The 15,598-nt window shown below is 40.3% G+C and overlaps 1 protein-coding gene across 5 annotated transcripts in view; it reads right to left on the bottom strand.

Annotated features, from left to right (window-relative positions):
• The window catches only part of ANK3 (ankyrin 3), a 378,647-nt gene that overhangs the window by 38,360 nt on the left and 324,689 nt on the right, over window positions 1-15,598 (bottom strand). For 4 of the 5 annotated variants that reach the window (XM_090056581.1, XM_090056580.1, XM_090056582.1 and 1 more), the window contains 3 exons: window positions 7,173-7,247; window positions 5,856-5,987; window positions 518-661 (listed from right to left, as the gene is read on the bottom strand). In XM_090056581.1, coding sequence (XP_089912707.1) covers window positions 518-661; window positions 5,856-5,987; window positions 7,173-7,247 — 351 coding nt within the window. Of the gene's footprint in view, window positions 1-517; window positions 662-5,855; window positions 5,988-7,172; window positions 7,248-7,868; window positions 15,579-15,598 lie in introns of all 5 variants that reach the window. The other variant, XM_090056583.1, reaches the window with a different exon arrangement.

Genomic DNA, 15,598 nt, shown 5'->3' on the forward strand with positions numbered 1-15,598 from the left:
ACTGTCTTGTCTATGGAAATGAAACCAATTAATATAGTTTTTCAGATAATTTGGGGAAAGTATCATACAAACTACAGTCAAAACATATTTTTATTACATAAGCAAGTATCTAATTGTATGTATGATCTGTGTATCCTTGATTTGTGAATTAAAGGAGAACAAGGCATTGGTCCTCATTTATCAACACTGAAGTTAGTGGGAAGAACATTAATTATATTTGTATTGCAAGAATCAGACCCTTAGCTTTGAGATGTAAAACTTAAATGAAATGAAAATTGAGAATACAATACAAGTAGATATGACATTTTGGTATGATTATCACACATGATATTTTAAAACTTAAAGTAAAAATGTTCAAGCTGGTAGCAAAATTGAGATTTTGGAAAGGAAAATATCTTAAAATGAAATAAAATGAATCCTTCCTAATTTACTCTTTTTATTTCAGGTATATTTCATGTAGGTTTCTTGTATGAGTAGACGTGTCATTGGATTAAAAATGGGCATAGAATTCAATTACCATCGATAGGATCATGAAAAACATTATTTTCATCTGCAAAGCTTCTGGTGCCTGAAATATTTCCGTAATCAAATATTGGTCCTTCCAACAGGGTCACAATATCTATTCGATTAATTTTTGTCAATACAGAGGTTAAGGCATCAGCTGGAAAATAAAAAGAGAGAAACGTGAGAAAAAAATCTGCCATTATGAGTTGTCCAATTATTTTTCTCAGTCCCATTCATACTAGATATGTTAAAAGTTGCTGACCTATATTTCTGCCTCAATTTAAATCTGGAAAGGTATGCTATCATCTACCCTAGAGGACTTCAAGAGAAGACTGGATGGTCACCTGACCCCAGATGTCTTTCCTACTCATGCAGGGGGCTGGACCTGATGATGCTTCAGGGTCCCTTCTTGCCCTATGATTCTATGACTAGTTTCCTTACGAAATCATTCTGCTGCATACTTGTGTGAGATTTCCATTCAATATGAGTCTTTATATCACATCATTCTATATATATATATATATATATATATAAATATAAAGGCTTAGTCCATCTGTCTGTCTGTCGGTCTGTAATGGGACTTAGGGGGTGTGTCTTCCCATGGGGTATGGCTCCAGCCAGTGCTGCAGGCAGGGTGAATTGCCCATCAAGAATGACAGTGAGGATACAGTGTTACCATGATAGCAGGTATGAAGGGGATAGAGCAGGGGATGTCTGGTATGGGGTCAGACAGAGGGGATGGAATGAGGGGAGGGCGGCAAGGCTAACACTGCTGGCCTTTCCCCCCGCAACCCCCAGCCCTGCTCTTTGGACGCGATGGTGGCATGGAGTGGTGGCGGCAAAGCACTGGCTTCATCCCCGCTCCATCCCCTCTGTCCCCGCCATCATTCTTGACAGGCAATTTGCTAGTTAAATATAAATGGTTAAGGCCAGAAGGTTTTAAAGAATATATCCTCTTACTATCGAAACCAAATATTCTTCTACTAGATTTGTCATTCAGAAAGTAATCATGGCACCTTAGGGACTAATTGTTTCAGAGAGACAGAGGCATAATGAACTCCTGGGCTGGGGGTGGGGAGGGATATGGATATGCTGACCACTGGCAGGGGGTAAGGGGAGATGTGGGTCAGGGGAAAGGAAGTTACTTGCCTAGGCTATTGCCTCTGCTGCTGTAGCAGAATTCATTTTGGCAACAGCAGCCTCAGAGCTGGACTCCCTGGCAGCTGGTCCTGGCACCCTATTTGATCCCCTCCCTTTGCCCCCCACCAGCCCCCAGTGCCCCCAATGCATACAGTGCCCCCAGTGCATACTGCTTGCTCTGGCAAAGGCTCCCTGGGGGAAGAGGGGTGAGAAGCACCATTCTGTTTGCCCCACTCACCCCAGATATAGTTTGGTGCAGTGTGTGCTGACCAGCTCTCTGAACTATGGCTGGGCCAGGGCAGTGTAAGACAACGCTGTGTCAAAGACTCCTGGAGTGGGGAAAGGGGCAGGGAGCTATGGGATTCTGGCACCCTCTCATAGTTGGCACAGGGGCTGATGCCCTTCTTACTCAGTCCTAGTTATGCTACTGCAGAGGCACAAAGTTCTGTAGGCAACAACTTATAGCAGAAACAGAAACTTTTATACAGAAGGAAACAGGAAAGGCATAGGAGAAATGTAAGTGTCAGTTTTGCCACTCATCAACACAGACCATATCATCATTGGACTCAGCAACATACATGGGGGCTCATTCACCTGCTTTTCTACCAATGTCACATACACCATCACCTGCTTACAGTGTTCCTCTAATGTCTTCACTGGCCAGATGGGGAAATCCCTACCTAAAAGAATGAATTGGCTCTAATTCAACATTATTTCCAGAACACACTAAAGTCTCTGGCAGAACACTTTAACCCCCCTGGGCATTTCATCATTGAGGCCCAGTCCAGTTCAATGTGTTTATTAATTATTTGGATGCTGGAATACAGAGCTTTCTGGGAAAATTTGCAAATGGCATGAAACACACTGGAGGACAGGAACATAATTCAGAAAGATCTTTGATATACAAGAAAGTTGGGCTGAAGCCAATGGGATAAAGTTGTCATGCAAGGTGCTATGTGTCAGGAAGAATAATAAAAAACACAGGTAAAAAAAGGGGTGACAACTGGCTGGATGGTACCACTACAAAGAACGATCTAGGAGTCCTGGCAGATCACAGACTTGTATTGAGTCTGCAGTGTAATGCAGCTAAAGAAGAACACGTTTTCCCCACCACTGCAAAATAGGATTCAAAATAATGGTTTGAATTTGAAGCAAATTAGGTTTTGAATGAATATCAGGAAAAATGTCTTCATTGTTAGAATAGTGAGGCAGTAGAATAGACTGCTTATGGAAGTTGTAGAATCTCCTACTTTGGAGGTTTTCAAGACGACATCGGATAAACTTTGCTCAGCGATAGTTTAGGAGTAGCTATGCCTGGATATGCTGTAAAAATCAATAGTTGGAAACCCATGAGACCCTCCCTGCCATGGATCACTGAAAGATTGAGAGAAAAGTTCTGCAGTCCAGAGAGGACCATGATCAACAGCAGAAGAATGAAGCAGAGTTCCCCAATGAGCTTAGCTACAAAAGAAGATAAAAAGGGGCAGGAAATGTTTATGAAGGAGCTAGGGTTACAGAAAGTCCTGCTCTCCAGTTAGGGGATGTGACATGTAGAGTTATGTTTGCTGTCCCCATTTGCAGAGCAGAATGGAGGGTGTTTGGTTTTCCCCATGCTGGTTGTCACATGGAGTTGAGATGGAATTTTTTACCTTCCTCAGTAACACTGGGTGTTGTTAGCAGCCAAAGCTGAGGATTTTGAGTACAGTGTGCCCCTGCTCCTGCTGGAACTAAAACCTGTAAGTTCCTGGTTAGGGAGTCTTGCTCTTCCATTCAAGGTCAGATACTTACATAATTAGGTAGGAATTTTATCTCACAATCAGACTGGCATGTACAGCATGGGTTTTTTTTTATATCTTCCTCCATAGTGGGGGCTTGGCTATATTCCTTGTGTTTCTAAAGTGTATTTTACTAATCTTTGCAGTGGCACGACACTGCCAGGCCCTCATCTCCCTGCTTGACTGGTGGCAGATTAAGGTGTTATTGGTGTTTTTGAGCAATGTATCTTATATGTCTTGCAACAGGATTGTTTGTGTAGTTTTAGTAATAGGTTATGAAAAGCACTTAGGGGATGGTTTGGATAGGGGTGATCCCGCCTTGATTAGGGCTAGGGATAGACATTAAAAAAAGCCTCAGCCTGAACTGATTCAATCTTTGCAGGTTAGTCTAACCTTCCTAGGCTGAGCCAGTTTGTAACTGCACAGAAATCCCTTCTGGACTGAAAAAATGTAGAAACATGCCTGCAGTGGCTCAGGCTAGAAGCCAGGGGGTGCTAGAGCAGCCCTCCCTTCCCTTCCAGAGTGCTGAGCTGAGGGGGGCATGGCTAGACCCCAGCAGAACACTCTGACTAGGGACATCTGCCTGCACTGTCCCAGGCTTTTCCCAGCTTGCTGCTCAAGGGGCGGAAGTGTGGCCAGACCCCAGCACCAGGCTAGCACTCTGAGGCAAGGGGGGGTGGGGGGGGCAGTGCATGTATCTGCTGATGATATGGAGCTTTTCAATCTCCTTCTTCCTGCTTCTTTATACTGTCTGCAGCAAACTGACAGGTGAACAAGTCAATAGGAGGCTGACAACAGTGTTTATCACCCCATCAGTAAAACAATAGCCTCTCTCATTAGTTCAAGCTCTTCTGAAATAGTTTTTTCCAAGGAAGGAAGGAGGGACCTTAACAGCTGACCTGTTGATTAGCTTCCTAAATGGACACTGTCCTATTTGCCTGTCCAAATGAAATTGGAGAAACAAACAGAGATGCCTCTCAGCATTAGTTAGCATACCACATGCCTAGGGTCTGTGGGGCTGTGGGAGATGGGAGGGGGGATCCCTGCTTGAGCAGCAAGCAGGTGGAGCAGGGGGAAGCCAGGCAGACCCTGCTGTGTCTGCAGTCTGTGCTGGAGCTCTGGCCAGGGAGCAGGAGGAGGGGCCAGCTCTGCTGTCTGGAGTAGACAGCCCCACCCAGCCCAGAAAGCATGCTGGAGTGCTGGAAGACTCATTTAACTTAAACCAGGAAGGGGTCTGGGACAGATTGCATAAATCGATTTGACCCAAATCAGTTAAGTCTGATACTACATTCAGCCAGGTTTATCTTAAACCAATTTCAGTCATTTTGAAACTGGTTTATGTGTACTGAACTTAAGTTCTGTTACAGGTTTAAACAAGTTTGCAATCACTTAAACCGGTTTATGTGTAATGTTGTCCCTAGCCCAGGGGGTTGGACTTGACAACTTCTGGAGGTTCATTTTGGCCTTACTGTTTTGTGATACTATGACCTCAGATTAGCTATCCTTAAACAACAGAACTTTAAAAACCAACTTGAATCTGAAACTGTAGAAGAAGAGATTATCCAGACTTGATTATATTAATGATGGTCTCAACAGGGACCAGGGCTTCTTATTCCATTACCTGTTAACTCCAATATCCATCCAGGTTTTAACTACTTCGTTTATCTCAACCTAATCTACCCACTTATTACCTCTCTCAACAGTCCCTGCCCCTTTTCCTTCTATATAAAGGTTTTTTTTTCTGCAAGTCCTTTCCTGAAAACGTAGGCCTGCTGCCTATGAAACCTCATGCCTCTTAGATCCTATCTTCTGCCTGACTTCAGATTAGCATGGCTTAATACGTCTGTAGAAATGTCACTGTACTTGTAGGAACAATAGGATTGTTAAGTATATGGCTAATGAATGAGGAATGTGATCATATTTAGATATGGTGAAATCTTGTTACTGCTCATGTAAAAACAATTCTCTACATGACACTCTCTCATGCCATCTTTACATTTCATACATTGTTTTGGTTATATCATAAGATATTCAAAGAAAAAAAAGATCTCTCCCATAAAACGCAAATAACCAGAACAGAATAAAACCAGTGCCTTTTCAGTGAATCAGAGATGGGTCTTTGTAAGGGAGCCCATACAAGAAATGTGCATCTCATGCTGGACAGTGATTGGCTGATGGAATTACATCTCTGCAGAACACCACTAGCCCACCCCAGATATTGAGAGGTGGAGTGAAAACCAACAGGTATAAAGGCTGGTGCATTTGTCCTCTGGAGAATTTCACCCCAATACCAAGTTTGGACTTCAGCAGACACGTGCAGAGGGTACTTATCACAAAAAATATACACAGTCATATGCAGGTTGCACTTTGTAGACATGACAATATGTGAAGTCATGTATAATTTATAAACAACAAAAAGAACTGCTCTGAACTTACTTGTAGCATTTTTCCCATCTCTGGTAACCCATTTTTTTAATAACATGAAGCTCTGAGCAATCAGTGAGTTTGGGTTTTCTACTCGTATTTGATTAATTTCATCCACAGAAAAATTCAGTTCCCTTGCCAGTTCTATAAAGCAAGAAAAAACACACTATAAAAACACATTGTAATCATCATGTTAGGCTTATATCTTGTACATTCTGTGAAAGTAACAGCTTTATTAGGTTACATACATGAATTCACATCAACAAAAATAGAACACAAATTGATCATTTATAGGATAATGACAACAACAGGTATTAAAGTATCAGTCTTTAATTTTGAAACAAAAAAAATCATACCATATCTGTGTAATAATTGGCCTGTTACATAAAATTTTGTATCTACATGCAACACATCACACATGCAAAAAAAAATCACTGCAGAGGTCACCACACACTGATTTTTACAATCTTATATGCTCAAGTACTTGGTATCCACATATTGACTTACTATATATCTTTTCTACCTACACTATAATCATGTAACATAGTACAAATGGAACTGTGAGCTTATGAGGGGATTAGATTTCCACTGATGTACAATTTGTAACTGCAGAACTAGTAAAATTAATGTAATGGGCTGAATACCTATAGATGTTGTTGTATACAAACATCTGGGGCTCAACACTGGAAAAATCAGAATTCTGGAACTGAGGGAATGTCAGTCTGGACCAAACCAATGGTCTTTCTCTTGACCCCAGCATGACCCAACCCTTTAGGGCAAGGTATCAAACTCAACCATGCCCCCCTCCCTCTCCATCCAGATCTGAAGGACAGATCTGGACCTAGCAGTGACAGTTGTCACTTGTCACCTAAACAATGACATGCATCACCAACAGGAATCCCTACCTGGAAATTTGGCAGGGGTACTTCCACTGAATTCCCGGCTCCTGAAAGAGCCCCATGGGCCATGTGAAATGGTTCTTTGGGCCACATTTTTAACATCTCTGCTTTCAGACAATCATTTTGAGATTAATATTTAAGTGATTTTAATTTTTTTTAAATAAAAGGCATAATTATTTGTTATTATAATTACATCAATTACATTTCTATTGACATTTATAAACGTTTATACAGCCTCTAGTTTTGTGAGATGGAGAGCTCTGCCTATAACATGCACAGTACCATTAATGCCACACAACTTCAAAAGAACCTGAAGGTGCCTGGCCTTTAATCTGTAAAGGACATACAATGCCTAACTAGAAAAGATTATTTGCAAAAGGAATGACTGTAAAATCCCAGGATTGACGTTACTGATGCAATGAAAATTTACCTGTCCAGCTAAGTCCCAGGTGATCAGCTACAATTGCCATCCTTATATCGGTACGCTCACATGGACTCTGTGGACCTGTGATTTACAATTTCTTGATTAGAAAAAATTTATAAAGAGTTCTGGACAATAGCTTATTATAATATTTAATATTTTAATCTTACTAAGTTGATGGTGTTCATGTTGTCTACTCAAATGATTGTGTGTTCTAATAACCTATAAATAATTTCTTTTCACAGCTGTTATTTATACTTTCAGCTCTGTAAGGCCAAATATAAAGCTACGTGATGTTGTAGTATAATGAAACCAAACATGCTGACAATCTAGTTACTGGACTGTACACAAGTTGTTCAAGAACTCGCAAAAAACACCAGGATTGGATTAACATCTATTTTCTCTACTTTGACAAAATTAACTTGGCTATCACAAAAGAATTTTTTTCAAGTTTTGAGTTACACAATATTTTTAGCATGCATCACTATCTGTCTACAGGACAGAATTTGTTTAAAGGAAGAAAGAAGAGTATACGACAGCACATACAGATGACAATGACAGAATGAGAACTACGGTAAATCACTTCACAAGCAATCACAACAGTTCATGCACTAGGATCAACAAGTTGAAAGTTTTACAAACTAGGCTTGATCTCCACGAGGTGAGCCACGAGAGCTCCAGAAACCTGACTGCCTTCATTCTCACCAGTCCTCTTACTCCTCCTCCTCTCACTGTCGGCCTTTTCAATCTTTGATTTTAAAGATGCTGCCTCTGTTCTCATATCTCTAGCAGACTTCGATGTAATGGAAGGCTGGTAAACTTGAGTAGCTTCTGATAATGATGTGTTTCTTGATGTACTGTCTTCTTCATCATCAGACACCTCTGACTGCATCTTTTTTTCTTCATCAGAGAGACGATCCACAAGTTTTAATGTCTCACCACTAATTCCCTTAAAATATTCAATAGAATGTTTACATACCTCCCTAAGCTGATTTTTTTTTACTTTAACTGTTGTCATTGTGATGGAGGTAGATCTTACCTTTATTGGTAATTTAGAAGGAAGCTGTTTTCTTTTTCCTTTTTCTAACTGCTCTTGCTTTTGCACTGCTGGAGTTTTTCTAGCTAGATTATTCCTATACGTATTTTTTACTGGAATCTTAGATCTTACTTCTAGACAGGGAGCAGAAATGTTTTGCTTTATTTTGTCAGGTTTAGTGGCCCGTCTCATTTTACTCCCTGTATTGTTTTGAAGATTACTTAGTGGGAAGACTTCTTTTACTGAGCTGGCCTTTATGGGAAGTTTTGATTTTGCTCTACTTCCTACCAACTCTGTTGACTTTTGCTGTTCTCCAAGTACTTTTTGCTTATCTCTTATTTTGTGTCCTTGCGTTGCCCCTGCACCTTTTCCTGAAGTGTTTTTCATTTGATTAGCTTTCTGTGTGGAACATTTAGGTTCAGAATGTTCTTTTAGTACTACATTACTGGCAATATTATTTGTATGGACAGTGGATGAATCCAAATTGTTGTTGTTATTAAAATTATCTTTTGGAAAATCATGTGCCTCGGTTTGCCTACAGCTTGTCTGGATAGTAGCTGAACTTGTAATCACTGCTATGTTTTCAGTTTCTAATCCCTGACAACTTGGCATCACAGGGTCTATCTTATCTGTTACTTCTCCAGGGCCATCTTTCTTCAGAGTCATGGTGGAAGCGGAAATTCCCATTTTAATTGGTGTACGCAATCTGGGATCAACTTTAGAAGTGTTAACAGCTGTTGATGATTTCTCCAGTGAGTTACTACCAAGTGTTGCTTCCATGCAATCTCCACTGGCCTGGATGACGGGCTTATGTTCAACTGCTGATGTTTCTACTTCTCTCTCTAGGTTTGTTTCTACAGTGTTGTCCCCTGACTGTGGCTGTGTGATGGCAGTGACTGTACTATCCCCTTCCCCCTTGTCCCCTGGCTTCCCTTCAGAAGTATGCTCACCAATCTGAAAAAATTGGAGTCTTTCTTCAACAAAATCCCTCTTGCTCATGTCAATTGCACCACTGCGAGTCATCTCAAACATCTTCCCTTCATGAAATGGGAAGGGGTTGGGCTCACTAGTTGGAGTACTTTCATCTGTTGGAGTTCTGGCTGGAGTTGTATCTGGTGTTGTTGCTTGAGATCGGTCTTCCACTGCCAGACCAAATGGCTTAGCCTCATCATCCCTGGATTTAGTCTCAAACACTTCATCATCTCCTCGATTACTGGACCATGGGTCAAAATCTAGACTTTTGGTAGCTACTGTTTTAAAAGGGGTTGCAAATTCTTCATCTACTTTGTAACTGAAATACGTATCAGGAAACACAGTTCTGTCAGGGTGTCTGCCTTCTAATGTGAAAAACTGAGCCCCTGACTTCTGTTCAGTTTTATCTGAACTCTTTTCAGAAGCTGGAACTTTTGAAGGTGCCTTGTCCTCTTCAGTGCCTACCTTTCCTTCCTCCTCAATAACTTCAAGCTTGCTTTGACTGAAGCAACGATCAGTCTGCTTTAAGATGCCCTCTGTAGTCCAAATATCCTTTTTGGTTTCTACAGCAGGACCTGCAAGTTTAGAATCACTCTCAGTTAAACCATCATCTTCATCTTGTAAGTCATAACCATCAAGAGAGTCAATTTCAGTTGCATCGGTATCATGAGAGAATTCTGCAGTAGTTGCTATGGAACACTCAGTGACAGACTGGTCATTGTTCCCGTTTTGCACTACATCATTCTGAGGTGAATCAAGACCAATGTCAAACTCATTGGGTACCCCAGAAGTAGGATGGCCTAACTCTTTCTGTTTCTCACTCTTTTCAGGGGATTTAGGTTTTGAGGCTTCCTTTTGGTCATCTTCAGTTTCTTTTAGTTTAAAAGTATACTTTTTTAATGGAACTGGTTGGTAGAGAGATTCATCATCACTGGAATCACTGACATCTGCTCCAGGTGGCACAGGAGAAGGTGGCTGTACTCTTATGACTGGTTCAGTCAGTTGACATTTGTCATGCTCATCTTGTAGATTTACTTCTATCATATCCACCTCATTCTCAGGGGAATAATGATGCTTCCTCTCTGCCTCTGCTTGATCTGCATCTAATGGTGGAGGAGGTGGGAATTCAATGTAGGCAACTCTGTTACTTTTTGGTCTTTTGTTAGAGTCTTTGTTTATATTATTAGGCATGATTTTATCAATTTTTGGTTCCTCCACTGCTGTCTGTTTTATAGAGGTTGATTTGGCCTCTGCTTCCTCCTCTGATTCCTCAGAAACCTCAGGTATGGGACTGGGCTTGCCTGGTATATAAGTTATTAGTGAGTCAGGTGTTTTAGAGGTAAACTCATAACTCACTTCCTCAGAACTGGGGGTTTCTGGAGTTAGAGGGCTTTTCCCAGAGCTATCTATGAAAGATACTTGTTCTAATGTATCATCTTCTGGACTACCTTGTGGAGAAGGAGGATGTTTTTGCTGTCTAGCTGTATAAAATGTTCCCCTTGTCTCTTGTATTGTCTTACTTTCCTGACTTATAATTTTTTTCACATTTCCTTGTTGCATCTCCTTTTCATATTGCTTTCCTACTTGAACAAAACTGACATAGACAGGTAAAGTCTTTATCTCTTTCACTCCCTCAGTATTTACTAAAGGTGAAACTTTATCCAAGTAATCACTGGCACTAGGGTCAAATAATTCACTCAAAGGAGATTCCTTTCCAGGAGTAAATTCTAAAGAATCAGGTGATTTGCTACGGGATATTTCAGTTTCCTCCCCAGGAGGACTTAACCCTATGGAAGAACCTTGTTGCTTGGTAACTTTACTGATTTCTGAATGTTTTATTTTTTCATCGTCCACATAATCAAATTGTCTTTCAACTTGCTCCTTAATCATAGTTGACTGGGACACCTTAGCTGACAGTTCATAAATGGTGCTTTTGGACTGATCAAGAACAGTCTTCTCCTCAGCAATTCTGACTGGAATGTGGGACATAGTCAATTCTTCGTTTCTCTTTGTAATTTTATCAGCCATTTCACTGGGACATTCCCCTTCTCGGATGATATACCCTCTGTACAGAACCTTTTTTGATGGAGATTTCACAGTCACTTCCTTCACCTCCTCTGAATGACATCCATTTGTTGACAATTTCTGTTCACTCTCTGTCACAGTGATAAATTCACTCTTTTTCTCAGTGTTCTCATCAGCATGATCAATATGGTTTTCTTTTACTACATCTGGAACAAGTACATGCGAGTGTTTTTCTTTCTGTGTTTTATGATTAGAAGCTCCAGGACTCTCCCAAGTTCTATAGATTTTTTTGTCCCAGTGTCCCTTCACTGGTGAGTCTGAGCTGTATGAAAAGTTTTTAGCCTGCTGTTCCAAAACATGTTCTGGCATGTTTTTGCTCGAAGTTTCAGTTTTCTGTTTCTGTACACCTGAAGCACAAAGGTCTTCTGTAACTCTTCCTTTACCTTGGATGTCATCTTCTTTCACTTTAATTTCTTTTTGCAAAGCCATGTTTCCATCCGTGATATCTATTTGCTTTGCCTGCTTTTCTCTTGCATAAAGCTGGTACACTGGTAGCTTGCTTTCTTGTAATTTCTTTACTGGAATTTTGGACTGACTATCTTGTTCTTTCTCTTCTTGAGGTAGGTCTTTGGTCCTTGGGCTTATACTTTGTTCAAATTTAAGTCTAATGGAACTGAGTTTTGATTGCTTGAGCTGAAATCCAGCCTGTGAAGCTTCAGTTGTGCCAGTCTGTTGAGCATTTCCCTTGTGTTCCATAGTTTGTTTACAGTCCTCTATTTGTTGCACAAAAATCCTTTTTTCAGGACTGCTGGGCAAACTGGCTGCTCTTCTTTCATCAGATTTTGGAAAATATTTTCCATTGCGCCCATACTGTTTCACTTTACTCCAATCATCACTTGATGGTAATTCTGTAAGTAGTACCTTTTCAGGGCTGCTACTGGCAGACCTCTGACTAGAATGCATTTCTTTGCCATTTTTTTTATGGTGCTTTTTCTCTGGAGATTGTAGTTCATCATTCAACTTTTCTGTTTTGTCCCGAAAAAACTGTGATACTTCAGTCAGTTTTTCTTCTGCCTCCTTAACAGTCCTGTCCACCCTGTCTTCATATATCAACTTTTCTCTACCTCTGTCTAATCTGTCCTCAGTAAAGCGCATCCACATGGCATGTTTTGGACTACTAACATCTCCAGTATAGTGTAATACTGTCACTTTATCATAATGATCATCTTTAGATATTTTACCTACACCATTTTCAGATACATCTTTATAGATTTTGGAGATAATTTCTTTTTTAGGGGCAGTGGCTACTTTTTCTCTGTATCGCTTATCAGACCCCTGTATCTCTGAACTAAGGGGTAGAGTATGGTCAGTAACTGACTCCTCAGTATCAGAATGAGACACATCTAGCTTTTCTGAAAGAAGCATTTTCTCAGCAAACCTGTAAGACTCCCCTCTTAATTCTGACAACTCATCATCATGGTATTCTATTGAGTGCTGACTCAAAAGCTTCAGTGTTTTGTAAGAGTCATCAGATATCAGCTGAGCAGAACTAGGGCGACTGTCTTCTTCCTGGGACACAGGAGTGTTTACTCTAGAAGACTCCAGATAAGAAGGAAGTGATTCTTCAGCTGTAAGTTCTTCTTCTTCTTGCTGACCTTGTTCATCTGAACAAGGAAAAACATCATGTTTTTCCAAATCTTTTAGGTTAAAATCTCCCCGTGGTAAGTCTTTTTGATATACATACATTTCTTTTTCTGGATGCTTTTTTGTTTCTCTAATAATGACTTCAGTAGGTTCAGCTTGATTACCTTTTTCAATATGGACCTCTATTATACGCTCCAGTTTGGGTTTCATTTTGCTGTCCTTCTCAGCCGGTTGTTGTGAAGTTTCAACATCTCTGCTAACATCTGATGTTACGGATGATTTATGTTCAAATAAACCTGCCAGTTCTTTGGAAGGGTCACGTCCTGATTGAAAAGCTTTCATTATGTCATGAACGGACATTGTTTCCTCAATTCTTTCAGAAGTACTTTCAGTACATGGAGGTTTATGATAAACCATTCTAGTTGTAGTAGTGATGTGAGTTTCTTCTTTCACACGGACACCTTTGCTAAGCACACATTTGTGGTCATCTTCTTCACTGTTGCTGGCTTTCATTTGAAAGGCTTTAACTTTTTCTTTAATAGACCCAGCAGATTTTTGCTCCAACTCCATAAAAGTAGATGCAGGTTTTGATGGTGGTAGCTCCTCTGTTTGCTGCTCTGGAATCTCTTCCGATGAAGGTTCGTAGCTGCGGATAACATGAACTACTTCGGTTCTTGTTTCTGTAATGACAGGAGGGATGGGCACATCATGAAAAAGTGGTTTTGGCCCTGTGCTTTCTGCACTTTGTGGGGCTGAAGGGGTTTTTTCACTTCTTGTTTCAAACCCACTGTCAGACAAAGGACTTTTGTCTTGGTCAGGTTGAGAAAAATCATCTGGAGACTCTAAAATTGTATCTGTTCCAAAAAAGGAATCTGCAATTTTACATAATTCTTTTTCTGAAGTAGAAGGCCTCATGGAGGCTGGAGGCATCTTAAGCTTATGTTCCTGTAAAGCAATGGCTGGTTTTAAAATGCGTTTTTGTCTCTCTTCACCTTCTTTTTTCCCCTCTTCAAACCTGTACTTTATGTTTGTTAGTGAACTACTCCCAATATCATTTGTTAAATAATCAATAACTTTTGACAAATTATAATCCTTCTCAGACATGACTTTAGTTTTAATTTGCATTTTTTCTGGAACAGATATAGGATGACACGTTTTCGTTTGCTGTTTTGCTTCATCAATCTCCTCCGTACTGAACTCTACCCAGTCATCTTCAGATAAGTGTCCTTGATCACTTTTTGATACTTTGGATGACCCTTTGTTTTCTAAACACACATCTTTTTTCAGTATCTCACTAACTTTTACTAAGTCCTCCTTTACTTTCTCAACAATTTTAAAAGGCTCTTCATCATCAATTCTACCCTCTTTAATTAGTTCAGGTTGGAATGGCTTGTCCTCTGTTACATCTGTCTGCAATATTGCAGTCATCCTTATTAAGTCCTCCTTCATTTCAGCAACATCTTTCAATATCTCCTGACTAGAGGATAAAGAAGATGGTGTGGACAACTTAAGAGCAGAGGGTGCTAAAAATAAGGAAGATTTTATTGGAGATGAAGTTCTGCTAAAGTGGGGCTGTGTATGTGCCTCTGTAGTCAATGTTTTAATAGGTGACAATAATGCAGCTGCTGATTTTGTAAGTGAAGATGACTCTGGAAGCTTCTTTAATGCTGGTTCTGACAAAACATTGACTACAGAATATACTGGCACTGTTATTGTTGATGAAGTTACTGAAGAGGTAGTTGCAGATATTGATCCAAGGGATGTGTATAGTGCACCTGCAGAAGTAGCTCTTATCGATTGAAAAGCTGATGGTGCTGAAGACACAAATGACCTGACTGGAGAAAATGACATTGTAGTAGTACTTGAAAACACTCTCTCAACTGTGTCAGCAACTGCAATGGCAGCACAACTTGCAGAATGTGTAGTTGCAGAGATCTTGTCTTGAAATGTGGCTGTGGCTTTGGATCCTGTTATTAAATTGGCAGAGGAAGGGTATTTCAGAGGTGGCGCAGATCCATTAACCAATGCTACATCTGCATGACCAGCTACATGTTTCACAGGTGATGAGAGAGATGAAGTCATCATGACTTTAGGTGATGAAACAGCATCAACTGCTGACTTAGCAGGAGATACCACTGATTTTAGAGAAGATAAAAGTGGTGATGCTGATGTGATGATTGATTTAAATGGCAAACTTGAAGAATACATGTTAATGTTTGATTTGGGGGATGCTGGAGGCGTCATGGTAATGGATGATCTCTCCAAAAGAGACCCTGCTGTAGTCACTGGAGATGTCCGAGAGGGAAATGTTGAAGTGGATGCCAGCCCTTTTAAATTAGTGGCTTCTGTTACTGTGGGAGCTCTGATGAAAGAACCAGAAGAAACTTGGATATTATATGGAGGTTGTGATACAACAGTTTTTATTGGTGAAGAAATTGTCCGAAAGGATCTAATTGGAGATGCTACATCGCTAACAGATTTAACTGAAGAAGTAGTAGAAGCTCCTAATGTGGATTTTATTGGAGAAGCAGAAGAAACAGACCATATTGATTTTAATGGGGAAGCTGTAGGAGTGTTAGAGGAAGAGCTTGATAGGGAAGTGAAGCCTGATTTGGGTTGCCCAGGCACTGTAATTGGAGCTGCTGTCCATGACTGATATGGTCTTGTTGAAAAGAATGGCTTGTATGAATAAGTAGCGGGTAGAGTTCTTGTTGCTCCTGAACTCCGTTCAACTGTTTCTTAAATTTTTAAATCAAAA

Source organism: Crocodylus siamensis, chromosome 7 (genome assembly GCF_052110815.1).
Source record: "Crocodylus siamensis isolate JL-2025a chromosome 7, ASM5211081v1, whole genome shotgun sequence".
Taxonomy (NCBI): domain Eukaryota; kingdom Metazoa; phylum Chordata; order Crocodylia; family Crocodylidae; genus Crocodylus; species Crocodylus siamensis.